The 15,291-nt window shown below is 37.2% G+C and overlaps 1 protein-coding gene and 1 non-coding gene across 3 annotated transcripts; one reads left to right on the top strand and one right to left on the bottom strand.

Annotated features, from left to right (window-relative positions):
• Window positions 1-3,350: 3,350 nt before the first annotated feature.
• Window positions 3,351-3,422, top strand: TRNAH-GUG (transfer RNA histidin (anticodon GUG)). The gene has a single exon. It is a non-coding gene; the product is annotated as a tRNA-His (tRNA).
• Window positions 3,423-4,079: 657 nt separating this feature from the next.
• On the bottom strand, window positions 4,080-14,951 carry LOC104237673 (uncharacterized). 2 transcript variants are annotated; one of them, XM_070174294.1, is made up of 7 exons: window positions 14,636-14,951; window positions 13,112-13,492; window positions 12,164-12,282; window positions 11,152-11,247; window positions 9,775-10,031; window positions 8,476-8,696; window positions 4,080-4,805 (listed from the first exon to the last, which is right to left on the bottom strand). In XM_070174294.1, exons 2-7 carry the CDS (start codon window positions 13,460-13,462, stop codon window positions 4,350-4,352), a joined length of 1,500 nt encoding a protein of 499 aa, XP_070030395.1. In that variant the 5' UTR covers window positions 13,463-13,492; window positions 14,636-14,951; the 3' UTR covers window positions 4,080-4,349. The 2 variants fall into 2 exon arrangements, with proteins under 2 accessions (XP_070030395.1, XP_070030396.1); XM_070174295.1 differs by having other exon boundaries at window positions 13,225-13,492; window positions 14,636-14,858.
• Between the last annotated feature and the right edge of the window lie 340 nt (window positions 14,952-15,291).

Here is a 15,291-nt window from a genome sequence, read left to right as displayed (position 1 = left end):
CAAAACACATGACTACCATTACTAAAGGTTTATTGCAATGCGAATCGCTTTCAAATGACTTCACGAAACAAATTACCAAAACTGAAATTAATCTAACTGAAATTATCAACGGCTAGGATTAATTCATTAATGAGAAACTGTACTGTTTGGTTTAAGTGGGGGGTTGGCTGGATCCGGGTAACGGGTCGAGTTTGGGAACGGGTAAGGGAGATTGAATCTCAGCCGTTGGATCGATTTAATCCAACGGCCTTGATTAAGAGTGACCAAACGACGTCGTTTTAAGACGTCTCTGGCCAGGCCAACTGGACCTGGTAAATGGGCGATTTGGGCCTGATTTTTGGTCCAAAAATAATGGCCCAATCCGATTTTCACTCTTTTTTTCTTTTTCTTTCATTTTCCTTTTAATTCCTAAATACCAAAATTCCTAAAATAAATTATAAAAAAAAAACAAAATTAACTTAGAAAATACTAATTGACCTTTAACGATAAATATCGCACAAAAATAAAATATTAATTACAAACAAAATCGGGCACTTGGACATTAAATGCCAAAAATACAAAAAAATATGTATTTTTTGTGATTTTCTTTATTTTAAAACCAAACTATGGTTAATTAATTCCTAATTGTAAAAATAAAAATTTTAAGTGCACATGCAACGTGTTTTTTTTTTGTATTTTAATTAATTAAAACAGGATAAGCGTTCACAGACAAAAACACAAATAATTATCCAAAAATGTCACGCAAATTCTAAAAATTGTACATCACGGAAATTTGTTTTATTTTTGATTTCTTTTGGAGTAGTTCTCATAGGGCAAAAATCACGTGATCACATTCATCACAGGCCAATAGTTATTGGGCCTCACTTATCCACACACACAATATTTAATATTAGGCATTTTATTTATCCACCACTTGGGCCACGTCACTATCCTTTCAGGCTATAACTAATTAACATAAGTCCAAATTCCAACATAATATTGACTAAACGTGTAAATATCAGATTTTTTTAAATTTTTGTGAAAAGGAAATATTAAATTACTCAATATGTAATATCCGCCTACTTCTTATTTTCTCCCTCTTAGAGAAATTTTCTAATAATTTTCGTAACTAATTTATGTTGAAACATCTCGATCAATATAGTTGGTGCGCTCATAATTTCTACCCCCTCTGAATTAGTCAGCACATATTTAATCCCACGCTTGCAAAAATAGATTGTTAAGAAATTAGTCTTTGTCATTGCAGCTAAATATAACTAGGTTAAATTTACGCATCAACAAAAGGGCATACATATTCTAACTTAATATTTAGAATTCACTATGAGCTATGGCTGTCCAACATGACGGGACAAAATTAACGGGACGGGACGACATTTAGCTAGGACGGTGGCGGGACGGGACGGGATAGCGGGCCTTAAGTGGGCTGCTTTTAAAAAAAATATTTAAGCATTAAGTTTAGCAACGGCTAATTTTTTTACAATAAATAAATTTTTAAAGTTTGCAACGACTAGTCTTTTAACTTATTTAATAAACTTAAATGTTAAAACGAAAATCAGGAAACTAAGTAAAGAATTATAAAATATTAAAACAAAAGACTTGTAATAAAATATTCTAGTAATTATAAATTTATTTAATACAATTTCAAGCCATTAAGTAACTAAATAAGAGTGTAAGACAATTCTTAAAAAAATTCAACGCTTAGAACCTTTTATTTTATTAATAGAACTTTAAAATCTCACATACAAATATAATTCTTTTAAAGAGCACATAATCTACGCAACCACCTTCTAGGAAGGGTTCTGTTTGAACTAGGCCTCTTGGTAGCCAATTACAAATTATCATACTAATATTTGTAAGCTCCTATATAGCTTCATTGTAACTTATCTATAATTTGTCTCGGACATTGTTCTGGAATTGGCAATGTTGATTGATGTTCTATGAGTTTCATGCCGTCATCGGTCCCAGTGCTAAGTATCTCATTGTATTTTTCTTCTTCCCTAGTGGTTAATTTTTCAAAACCAAGATTTCTTCTTTCTGCATCAATCCAATCTCTGAATAATACGGAAATCTCTAGGTTGTCCTCTGCTAATAAATGTCTATGATCTCCGAGTTAAAATATTGTTGCGCTAAAAGCATTCTCCGATGCTTCGAATCAAGTTCATCATCAATAGAGGAATCAAAACATGTTATATCATCCATAGCTTCCCATAGAACTTCTACTCTAGACTTAGAAGTAGAAGGAGCAGTTTCACCACCTTTTGTTTCCATAGATTTATATTTATCAAACATTGATCTAGATTCTAGCATAAGAATATATGTTAGCTTGGAAGTCTTCGAGAGATGGTTGTTCATTTTCTTGAATTGCTAAATTTTGATAAATTTTACGAACAAATCCCTTTGCACCTCTTAATTTTAAATATGGGTTAAGTATAGTAGAAATTAAATAAACTTGGGGAATATAGAAAAAAATACTTTTTAAATTTTGCAATCATTTTATTAATGTCTGGTGCATAAGTTGGATTTGTTTTATACTTACCAAATACAACAAAAATTTCACAAATATACCATAAAAACTCGCGGGACAGTCGGGATGGGACGGGACGGGACGAAACAGGACGGGACAAACAGGACAAAATGGTCGTCCCGTCCCATTCTGTATCCCGTTTAACATTGTCCCATCCCGTTTAAAATGAAGTGGGACGGGAACGGGAACGGGACGGGACGGCCCGTTGGACAGCCATAATTTAGATTCATATACTTTCTAGCTTTTTTTGCTTGCATTTTGTAGATAACCGTTTGATATAATAAACCTAAAAGAATATAGAACAGGTGAATTTAAACTCATCCTAGTATATCAAAGAAGATAGATAATATGATGTTATGGTATAAATTCAGTTCGCTTTTTAATATTTTATAATATACATAGAAATATTAAAAAACTAAATATGTTAGATATCACATCTATTGAAATATAATGGTTATCCCGTTAGACTTGAAAAGGACTCGAAAACTTACGCCCGTTGTTATATATTGATCCTGTAATATAAAATCACATAAGTACATAAAACTAAGAAGCTTTTCTTCGTCAATATGTTTCACCTAAAAGTCATCCTTAATTAGAGCTTTTGGTGCGATGCTTGGGTACCGAGTTGCCTTTAATTTGGCAGGGAGCAGACGAGCAGTTTACCCCTCAAACTCAAAGGGAGACTTTTCGATATGAATTCGAATTAGTCAGTTTTAAAGCGGTTACCAGACATCGGGTGGAAAACCAACAAAAAGAAACAACAACGTTAGTAACTCTGACTGATTACGCAGTTGTTGATAAGTGTTTAATCCACAAACATAAACATCTTGTGGCTGTAGTTTAGTGGTGAGAATTCCACGTTGTGGCCGTGGAGACCTGGGCTCGAATCCCAGCAGCCACATTTACTTTTTTTGTTATTTCTTCTACTGTAAGAAGAGGCAATCTTGCAACAATCCTATCATTTTTAGTGTTTTCCATTCATTTTGATTCTTTTTCTTTGTTTACTGGAGTTTTGATCAGAGAATTTGTACCTATTTCAGGTTGTTGTGGGTTTTATATGGTTTGACCAATGTAGGGATTTTCATATGGTTCTAACTCATTTGGGTTCAACTTTATTGCACATAATGGATGATGATCAAGATCTGGGATTCTTTGCTAACTTAGTTGGCGTCTTTGTCTTCATATCTCTTCCTACTTGTCATAAGCAGTTGATTCAAAGTACAAAGGCATCTAACTTTTGCCAATTATCCAGTGAACTCATAATGTAGTATGGACTTTGTCAACTTTTAACTAGAAGCACTATTTTCTTGAGATGGGTAGTTCTCTAGTTACTCCTGCACGAGCACCATCAGTTCCTATATTTCGCAAAGCATAGATTTTATTGTCAATCACAATATACTAGTACATGTTAACCATATCTGGAATTTGTATCCAAAGAATATTTTGGCAAATCTTAGCGAACAAAGAAAGAAGTAACGCCATCAAATGAAGGAAATTAACAGCTATCTTTATCCGCTCCAACGAACAAAACTCAGTACTTTAGCACACGATTCAAGAATTTCTTAATCATCCCCAACTACGCAGGAATCCAAGTGAATCTATTTCTTTAGGTGATCACAAAATACTGTACATTGATAAGAAATTATTTAAATACTCTACTAACATACTACTATATGATATGCATCTATGTCAAACTAGGAATTTGTATGGCCCTGATAAAGATGAAGAGAAATCTATTGTTGGGGGGAGTGGATTTAGGCTTTCCCTGGAGAAGCACATGTTTCGTGCAAGTCTCCATCCACAACTTCCGCAGCAAGCAGAAAATTTATTATCTAAGCGAATGCAAAAGAGGCAATCTTTCTGGATAATGCATTGCCACAATCACAGCAATAAGTATACACACCATCAGTATACCAATGATGAGGGTCTTTATCAGCTCTTCCCTGTTGCCATTTGTGTTGGAGCCATTATTATGATCAAGCTCGGGGCTTTTGTTCACATGATCAGGTGCTGGTTCTGTCCAAGTGACCTCATCAGATTTATTCACATGATCAGGTGTTGGTTCTGTCTGAGAGACCTCATCAGATCTGTCCACACGATCAGGTGTTGGTTCTGCCAACGTGACTTCATCAGATATACCCTCCACATTGCTCCCGTCTGAGCATTTTGAGCACGAGCAGCTTCCACCAAGAAACGGAGGGATTGAATCGAGGTTCTTGGAGAGAAACTCTAGATGGTTTCTCCCAATTATCCTCACTTTTTGGCGCGTGGCTGGTTTAAGCACCTGCAAGTACAATGTTCGTTTGATTTGACAACAATACAGACATACGAGCCAATGAAATTATGCACTGCTGGCAAGTCTTTTTTTATTTCCACACAAATATTATAATAAGAGATTAGGAGCTCAATTAAAACCTAGAAAGGTGCACATTAATCCAACATATTGATGAGTATCAATCAAAAACCAAACCATCGGATATTTCTCCAGGCAGTACCAACAAGAAGAAACTCTTCTAAGATGTCCTTTGATATGAAGATAGGAATATCATTTCCCTTCGTTGAATAGTATGAACGGATTATACGGCCGAGAGAATTATATCGTGTTTACAAAAGCTAAGTTGCTCAGACTCTTTATTTACAGTGCAACACCCGTGTCGACACGACGTGGGTGTGTATGTGGGTGTAGGATCCGTACTGGACTGGTCAATCGATTTTCGGTTCTTTGACCAAAATCGACGAAGAAATTTAAGACTAAAATGATTTCTATAATCAAAACAAAAGCTAGGATGAAAGAAGAAAATAGAATACCTTATATATAAAAGAGAAATTTTCTATCATTCTTGTAGTATCTTAGCCTTCGATTTTTATTACTACCTGTTGTTTTCCTTGTGTCAGTTTTCTTATTGCTCTGTTATTTTGCTGTTGTTTCTTGTCTTCATCATTTTCAACATGACTTCTTTACTATTGTTTTTCTTTTTCAAACATGTTGAGAATTGCTTTTCTTGAGCTAAGGGTCTACCGGAAACAACTTCTTTTCCTTCACAAGGTAGTGGTAAGGTTTGTGTATACATTACCTTCCCCGGACCCACACTGTGGGAATATACTGAGTATACAACAACAACAACAACAACGACCCAGTATAATCCCACAAGTGGGGTCTGGGGAGGGTTGTATGTACGCAGACCTTACCCCTACTCCGAAAGGTAGAGAGGCTGTTTCCAGGAGACCCTCGGCTCAAAAGAAGCAATAGGAGATGATACATTAGTTATGTAAAAATGCGTAATAAAACAGCAACAATATATAAGAGATATGAAATATGAAATACAGGATACGACAACGAAAATACGAAATAGATGGCTGGTATAGTACAACTAGAAGGTAAAGTCCTGCATCAATAGACGCCTAATGACATTCCTAGTCTAACTCCTAACTGGATAGTCTCCCTCTATTGTGCTGTAGAAATATTCACACTCTTCCCCTAACCTACAACCCTAATGCTCGACCTCCATAAATCCCTATCAAGGGCCATGTCCTCAGTAATCCTAAGTCGTGCCATGTCATGTCTGATCACCTCTCCCCAATACTTCTTAGGTCTCCCTCTACCTCTCCGCGTGCCCACTACAGCCAGTCGCTCACACCTCCTCACCGGTGCATCAGTGCTCCTCCTCTGTATGTGCCCGAACCATCTGAGTCTCACTTCCCGCATCTTGTCCTCCATGGGGGCCACACCCACCTTCTCTCGAATATCTTCATTCCTAATCTTATCCATCCTTGTATGCCCGCACATCCACCTCAACATCCTCATCTCTGCTACTTTCATCTTCTGGGTGTGTGAGTTCTTTACCGGCCAACATTCAGTTCCATACAACATGGCAGGCCTAACCACTGCTCTATAAAACTTTCCTTTTAGTAACGGTGGCACTTTCTTGTCACACAAGACTCCCGACGCTAACCTCCACTTCATCCACCCCACCCCTATACGGTATGTGACATCCTCGTCAATCTCCCCGATCCCCTGAATAACCGATCCAAGGTACTTGAAACTACCTTTCTTGGGAATGACTTGAGAGTCAAGCCTCACTTCAACTCCCGCTTCCGTCGGCTCAACTCCAAATTTGCACTCGAGGTATTCCGTCTTCGTCCTACTCAACTTGAAACCTTTAGACTCAAGAGCATGTCTCCAAATCTCTAGCCTCTCGTTGACGCCGCCTCTTGTCTCGTCAATTAGAATAATGTCATCAAGCAAATAGCATGCACCATGGAACCTCCCCTTGAATATGATGAGTCAGTGCATCCATCACCAGGGCAAATAGGAATGGGCTGAGCGCAGACCCTTGGTGCAACCCCGTACTAACTGGAAATTGTTCAGAGTCGCCTCCTACTGTCCTAACCCGAGTCTTAGCTCCATCATACATGTCTTTAATCACCCTAATATAGTTACTCGGTACCCCTTTATCCTCTAAGCATCTCCATAAGACCTTCCTAGGAACCTTATCGTACGCTTTCTCCAGATCAATAAACACCATGTGGAGATCCTTCTTCTTATCTCTGTACTGTTCCACCATCCTCCTAATAAAGGTGGATAGCTTCTGTGGTAGATCGTCCCGGCATGAACCCGAACTGGTTGTCTGAAATAGACACCGTCCTCCGCACTCTCATTTCTACCACTCTCTCCCAAACTTTCATGGTATGACTTAGTAATTTGATGCCCCTATAGTTGTTACAGCTCTGGACATCACCTTTGTTTTTATACAACGGGACCATTGTACTCCACCTCCACTCTTCAGGCATTCTATTAGTCTTGAATATAACACTAAGCAATGCAGTAAGCCATCCCAAGCCTGCTCTACCCACACACCTCCACAGTTCAACCGGAATTTCGTCTGGCCCGGTAGCTCTACCCCTTCTCATCTTACGTATTGCCTCCATGACTTCATCGATCTCAATGTCCCTACAATTACTAACTTCATGGTGACTGTCGGCATTCCTCGATTCCCCAAGTATAATATCCTGATCCCCTTCTTCACTTAGAAGTTTATGAAAATAGGTCTGCCACCTCCTCTTAATCTGGTCATCTCCCATCAAAACTTTGCCGTCATCATCTTTTATGCACCTCACTTGGTCCAGATCCCGAGTTGTCCTCTCTCTCGCCTTAGCGAGTCGGAATAACTTCTTCTCCCCACCTTTGTTCCTTAGCTCCTCATACAGACGAGCAAAAGCTGTCGTCTTAGCCTCCGTCACTGCCATCTTCGCCTCCTTCCTAGCTACCTTATACTTTTGACTGTTCACTCTCTTCTCTTCCTCGTCAGTGCTCCCTACGAACCTTAGGTAAGCTGCCTTCTTTGCTCCCACTTTACCTTGGACAACTGCATTCCACCACCAATCTCCTTTGTGTCCACCATAGTGGCTCGTAGATATCCCTAACACCTCTCTCGCCGCCTTTCTTATACAGTCCGCCGTCGTAGACCACATTGTGTCCGCGTCCCCACATTGTGTCTCGCCGCCTGAGTATGTTGTTGTTATTTAAAAGAGAAACATTTTGCACTCCACAAGCACAATATAAAATTTTCACATAAAAATCTCATAGTTTGGGCATATTTTTGTAACTATATTTATAGATATCTGAATTATTTTCAGCCGAATTCCCCACCCGTATCCGTACCTAAATCCACACCCCTAAATCTTAAAATTTAGATCATGAAGGATCCGACCTCTAGATCTGCACCTATATCGAACACCTGCACCAGAGTCCAAGCTATTTAGCCTGCCACCACCATACCAGCTACATCTGCGCGCAGCCTTTTCTTAAAAAAATAACTTCAATTACAAGTGAACCAAAAAGAAATTCTAAACCACCTGCAAAGAAAGTGGCTCAGAAGTTTCCAGTTTTCTTTTTCCTCTTTCTTTCATTGGGGTTGGTGGTAGATCTTTTAATGCATAAACAGTAAAGTTACCTTAAAGAAAGCCTGCATTATTATTTGGGCAACTTGAGGGAGCCGTACTACAATCAAAGAGCTTAGACGATTAGGATAATGATCTTGCAAGAGCATAGCACAAGATCTCATTGTGTGTATGGGAAAACCAAGTGGAGAGAGTCCTTCACAGTCCATCAAGACAGTAATTTGAGGATGTCTCACATCGACCAAGCTCAAAATACCGTGTTCAATCTGCGAAACTGGGGAATCAAGACCTCAATAAGAAATCTATCCAAAATCAGGATGCAAAATGAAGAAGTCCACATGAAAAACTGAGACAAAAAACCAATAATGAAAGAGAAAAAAATGTATGACGAATTACAAAGAGCAGACAAGAAAAATTGGTGTTTTCATGCCATGCAAGTCTGACGAATAATCCAAAAGGCAGTAATTTCCATTGAAGCAGCTTTTACTTGGTACCACGAAACTAGAGACAACTAAACTCAGGATTGGTCATCCCCACGGACCCCAGGGGCATATGCAGAATTTTTCGTAAGCGGTGTCGACGTTTAAAGAAATGAACAATTAAACAAATCACTATGACAATACAAATTAAAACAACCCAAGTCAAAACTTATTGAAGAAAAACGAATTCAAGTATATTACTATGACTTTACTCTACAAATTTTTATATTTTGAAATGTATTCATAATATCCTTACCGGAAATAATACTAAATATTTTGTTTCTATATAAAATACTAAACAAACACTTAAAACTCTATCATTATTTGACTTTGCAAATGGCTTCGACCAACTTCATCGCCCAAGAAAAAGATGAAAGAAAAAAATAGTAAGACAAGTTGCAGGAATTTTTTTTTGTTGTTGCGCACCAAGCTCTAGTGTGGCCCACTGGTTCAGTATGCCCAGCTAAGGGGTCAAGGATTCAACCCTCGCTGACAAATAATTTTAATCAGAAAAGGCACAAAAAATGTTGTACTTTAACACAGCATGCAGATGACGAAGTTCGAACCAAGAACCTCCCCTAGAGAAGAGAAGCAATTGACCATGAGAGCAAGCGAGAGGTGAGAAACCGTGTCATTTTAACTTATTTATCCAAAAAAACAAAAAGTTGTACATATCTATACTTGACACAAATTTACTGAACTTTTCCTGCGAAGCAGTGTTGGATGACACCAAGGTACGTCCGCCCCTGCCGGCGGACCCTAATTGTCAAGCTTAAGAATAAACATATTCAGTTGGCTCAGTCATTAGTGGCACATTCTTAAATGTGTTCCAGTTCTACTGATGCATAAACTGCTCAAGAAAGACATGCATACCAACTGCTTTTACAACGAGAAGTCTGTCCCTGGATTTCAGGTTGGAGCAAGCAAGTCCAAGGCGAATGATGAGGCAAGGCCGTTGATTGGCATCATGGCCATGCCAAAAAATGAACTGTGAGCAAGCCTCGAGCTCTTCTGGTGAAAGAATTGTGTAACTCTGCCTCCATTTAATGGTCTTCTTAACTGATGAAAGCAACTTTGAAAAATCACCATTTGCAGCAGCATAAAATTGTCGGAGCTCATCGTCATTCAACCTGTTAGCAGGTGATATGGAACATGCGAAATCCAATATGACATGATAGTATATCAGTGACAAATTAGTCAAATAGTATTTGAAATTATTAAAGAAAAGGAATACTTGCACTAACAAGTACATAAGACCCGAGTTTTAAAAGGCGTGGGCGTAAGGCGAGACATTTTACATATGCCTTAGCGAGGTGTAAGCCCCGAGGAACGGGGCGTAAGCCACATAGGTATTTAATTTTTAATATTTTATAAAATAATATAATTACAGTAAATATTTATAAACATGTAAAATTGCATAAAAATTGAAGAAAACTATAAATATGTGAATATATATATATATATGTGTGTGTGTGCGCGCGCGCGCTCCATCCCCACAAAAAACTAGTCAAAACAATCTATTATATGCTATTTAGAAGCACAAGTAACTTGAGTCGAAAAGAATAAAGTTTTCTACATGGAGGAACAAAAAGGACGATTAACCTGCAATTTGAACTTTGAACTTGCTGCTATGAAGGAGAATGGGTTTCTCTTTGTATTTGTAAAAAAAAAAATTGAATATTCATTGCTTTTGGGAGATATTAGCAGACTAGCGGACAAGATAAAGAATTGGGAAAGACCATGAATTAAGGCTTCAATCAATAAAAAAGGTCTTAACTTTCAAATTTAATACATTTCAGTTCCTTTTTAAAACTTTTGAGCAATTACCAAGCTGACTTTTGAGAATTTGGGTATTATATGAAGGATTTATTCAACAAATTTTGTTAATTTGAAAAAATCTTTGGGGCTTACGCCTCACTAAAAAAATGCGCCTCAAACGCCCGGGCGTACGCCACGAACGCCCGGGAGTACGCCCCAAATTGCTGGGCGTATGCCTCTTGAGACTTACGCCCCACACCATCGCCTCGGGGCGTTTTTGGTGCGCCTCGCCCCAAAAACGCCTTTTAAAACACTGCATAAGACCAACATATTTTGTAGATAAATAGAAGTCTGACTTCGCAAGCTTTATTATTTTTGAGGATCTCTTTCTTCCTTTTTTGAGCAAGCATAAAAAAATAAAACCTACTAAAGTGAAAATATGGCACGTCAAAGCAACATTGATTTCCGCAAAAGTGAAGGGTGGAATCTCACCTTTCAGGTACACTAATACCCTCCTCCCTGAGTTCCCTATGGAGTTCTAGCAACCATCTTTCAGGATAATCATCATCCAATACTTCATCATGAGAGCTGTAACGTGAATCATGTAGAATACATTAGAAGTAATAACCTTAATAAGAACCCTGAGAGCACATTTTTCAAAAAAAAGAGATAATGAGGATCAATTTCACGAAGAAAATGCAATCATACGAGCATAATTGCTAGGGCTCATGAATATTTCTTTTTATTTTTGTTGCTGTTAACAATACATTTCAATGCAACTACATTAAAGCTGAATAAAAAGGTTGAATTAAAATTAAAAAAACAATTTCTATTGGATCTCATGAATGATCTTCTTTTCATGTTGTCATTGTTGTTAAAGTTGCATTTACATGTATCATAAAAATATTGGACTATAAAAAAAATGGGTTTCAGTGTAGAACTAGCTAAGACTGTAATCTCATTCTCGTTGTAGCTTTAATTTCATAAATCCTAATTAATTAATTCTCTGTTTTTCTTGTAGAATTTACACAGGTTTAAGAAGTTCATATGACATATATTTATTGTTTAGTGGAGGAAATATTCATATAGTGGTTGAAAAATCAGAATGACAGAGAAAACATGTTTAAAATTATAATAGTTATATGAATTTAAATTTATGAAAAAATTATGAAAGTTGAATAGAATATTATTAGTGGGATGGCATCAAGCATTTTGAAACATCCCAAAATTGAGACAATGTTTCCCTAGCTCAGTACTTAAAAGGTGAATTTTTCCACTTCGAATTCACAAAAATAATCATATGAGAAGTCATCTGATGAAGAGTTACTTTAGCTGTGGTCAGAATCATTGCAAGCACCAAACAATGGAAAAAGAAACAAAAAGAGAAGCATCTGAATTGGACATGAACTCTTCTATAACCATATCCTTATATCCATTTGACAACTGCACTAGTCCAGAAAACAAAAGGCTTCCAAAGAAAATATACCTACAACAGTATACCTACCTAGCTTGTGGATATGCTCGAGAATCATGATAGTCATTTGGTGTCGCTTCTTCAGTAGATGATGACCGATCAGAGAAAAGTGTTGCAATTGAGAGCAATAGCATTGGCCTAGACAATTTCTGCCAGAATAACAGCAGTCATTACACTAGAAACACCAATCAATTTGAAAGTTTAGAAAAAAAAAACTGTCAAACATGCTAAATATAACGAGTGAGTAACAACTAACAACAACAGCCAACTAAACTAATTTTGGCTGTCAACTGTTTATCTTCTTGAAGTGCTGCAGAAATAAAACATAAACCATTTATCATAAAAAAAAGTTTATCCTCTATGAGAAAATATTCCTAGTATTAGATCGAGTGCCAGAAGAGATTAGCCTTCTTCCACTAAATCAAACAAGAAGTCCGGGAATCAGATAGCAGTAAATCCACAATAACATTTTCTAATAAAAGAGAAAAATATTTGGGCAGATAACCAGAATCTGGATCAATGACTCACGTAAAATTATTACCAGTCATACGGGAAAAAAGTCAACATTATGTATCCAAGAATTTAGAATCTGAAATCACAAATGCACAATTCTCACATGATTAATTGAAAAACAAAAAGTCATTGGTTGTTTTCACTAATGTTGTCAAGCAGCCATGCGCAGGAAAAATTTAAGACAGACAAAGAAGAGAACCCTATGAACATCATACAGCAGATTGAAGATAAATTGGTAATATCCAAATAAAATGCACCATTGGCATTGCTTGTCCATATGTACGTCCTGCAGTCGTCAAACTCAATTAACACGCAGAACATTCTTTTTTGGGGATAAATCGAGAGTTTCTTGCATCTGCCCACCAAGAGATGTCAAAAGTTCACAAGAACAACATCAAAATGTGAATGCAAGTATTCTCGGATTTGAAGGAGTTATATGACAGCAAAAGATGAATGGAAAACCACCTGCAACTGTTTGACCAATGCCTTCAAAGGAGCCCATTTCTGGATCCACTTAAACGGTGGATAACATAAAACTTGCAGAGCCTGCAAACCACGCCAAATAAAAGGACATCTACCTTTGCTTAGCCTTCGCACAATCTCTAGAGCAGCAGTGGTAGCCAAAAATACAACAACATCACCAGCAGCTCCACTAGTCTGTACACTCTGTTTCACTTTGGTTATACATTTCAAAGTCTTCTCCGAGAAGTGCTTTGTCGCAGAAGCAACTAAACAAATTTTTGGCAGCTTGTTCTTGCTAAGTATCCTTGCCTCTAATCTTTTGTTGGGATATGGTGGACATGGCAAGTCTCCCATATTGATGAACTATATAAATGTTGGTCACATCTTGAATCAACAAAAGAAAAAGAAATTGTCGAAAGTCAGAACATATACCAATGTCCTCTACGAATGGTTTAATTCTTAGAACATTTGCTTTCATACGAAACCATAAGGCAATCAGGTGAGCTTAAATGGACACTGCATGCGTCCTAAGTCACAAAACATAAAGGCTTAGGATATCTAGAGCGATAATAGGATTATTTGAAGAAGATAAAAACGGACGAGGATGAAAAAATTACATGAAAGGAAATTTTCTTAACAGACTATGACCTCTCTAAAACAATGCAGTCTTTAGGTATAACAAAACACAATGGGAACAAAGTAGCTATAAGTGATACCAACCAATTGGGATTAAGGCTTAGTCATTACATTTAAATTGGACATGATGTTTGTCAGGAGTCTGTTTATTTTTATACTAGATACTTAAACGTCCCGATAGATGTTTAGATAATATTCAGTTTTAGAGAATTCCTAATTTGTCTTTAAGAAAAGGGGCAGCACGGTGCACTAAGCTCCAGCTATGGGCGGTGTTTGAGGAAATACGAACCGCATTGGATGTTTTGTATGCACCCTTACCTTGCATTTTTGCAAGAGGTTCTTTCTGTAGGTTGAATCCCTGGCCTCCTAGTCACACGGAAGCAACTTTTACTGTTGCACCAAGGCTTCCCTTCCCTAATTTATCTTAAAAGACATTTATCTAGTATTGCAGCAAAACAAACCTATACCGAGGATTCATATAATAGATCCTAACTAATTATGAATTATGGCATAATCAATTACTCCCTCCATCCTAATTTATCTTACGCTCTTTCTTAGCCCCCAAAAAGAATGACACCTTTTCTATATTTAGTAAAGATTCAACTTTAAAATTGCTATTTCTGAGGGAATATTAACCAGTTTTTAGACATGCTAATAAGACAAAGCTGCGAAAAAAGCTGTCGAACATAAAACAAAATTCAGCTCAATAATCAAGATTAAGCAGCTTAAATGCCTAAAATGAAGTTATTAAACCATAATCATCTAAAGCAGAGTAACAAAAACAGAAACAAGAGAGACGAAAAACAAAAGGTTATGCGCTCAAATTAATATCAATCAATCAATAAATCAAATACTCATAAATTCTAAACTAATTAGGGTCCGGTCAACTACCTGAAACAAAATCGAGCAGGATCACCAAAAACAGACAATTCTTCAACGGATTTCGTACAGTATATAATTCACAGCGAGTATTTAATAAAAGCTTAGGTGAAGTGTGATATTTAGGGACGAGTGGGAACACAGGGCGGAGGCCGACGGCGGAGGTTGACCGCGGAGGGCTTTATACTTTCCTTGAGCGGGGGAGGGGAGGGGAGGGGAGGGGCACGTGATCTTCACTCTCCACGTCGTACTGGTTTCTGCTAGAAGATACTGATCTGGGTCCCACTAGATACTGCTGAATCGCGTGTCAGGTTTTCCAATTGGATTGGATTGCCAACTTGTCAGGCCAGCCGGCCCATTTTCACGCACTAAATAATGAATTTAATCGGCTATTTATGTAATAAGAGTAATTAAATATGAACCTTCTATTTCTACTTCACAACCTTCAAATAATTTGATAAATTTATTTTTTTACAAAAGTATTATATAAGCATGTTGAGATCACAATCCTTAAAAATTTAAAACTATTTATTAATTGTAAGATCGTCTTTTCTATAACATATGGAATTTCATAAATACTTAGGCGATTAACTTCTATTTAACTTAAGTAATTTAGAATAGTAATGTTAAAAGACATTCACAACGTTCAAATTCATTTACAAATTTAA

This window comes from Nicotiana sylvestris, chromosome 5 (assembly GCF_000393655.2).
Source record: "Nicotiana sylvestris chromosome 5, ASM39365v2, whole genome shotgun sequence".
NCBI classification, from domain to species: Eukaryota; Viridiplantae; Streptophyta; class Magnoliopsida; order Solanales; family Solanaceae; genus Nicotiana; species Nicotiana sylvestris.
Note: the sequence above shows the minus strand (reverse complement) of the source record. Positions and strands in the feature narration are given on the sequence as shown.

What these genes read in the sequence shown, in the direction of transcription:
- LOC104237673 (XM_070174294.1), bottom strand. Translation starts at nt 13,462, where the DNA reads ATGGGAGACTTGCCATGTCCACCATATCCCAACAAAAGATTAGAGGCA. An exon ending in TCTCGTTGTAAAAGCAGTTG is followed by an intron (nt 8,697 to 9,774) that starts GTATGCATGTCT and finishes TTGATTCCCCAG; the next exon opens with TTTCGCAGATTGAACACGGT. An exon ending in TAATGCAGGCTTTCTTTAAG is followed by an intron (nt 4,806 to 8,475) that starts GTAACTTTACTG and finishes TTGTACTTGCAG; the next exon opens with GTGCTTAAACCAGCCACGCG.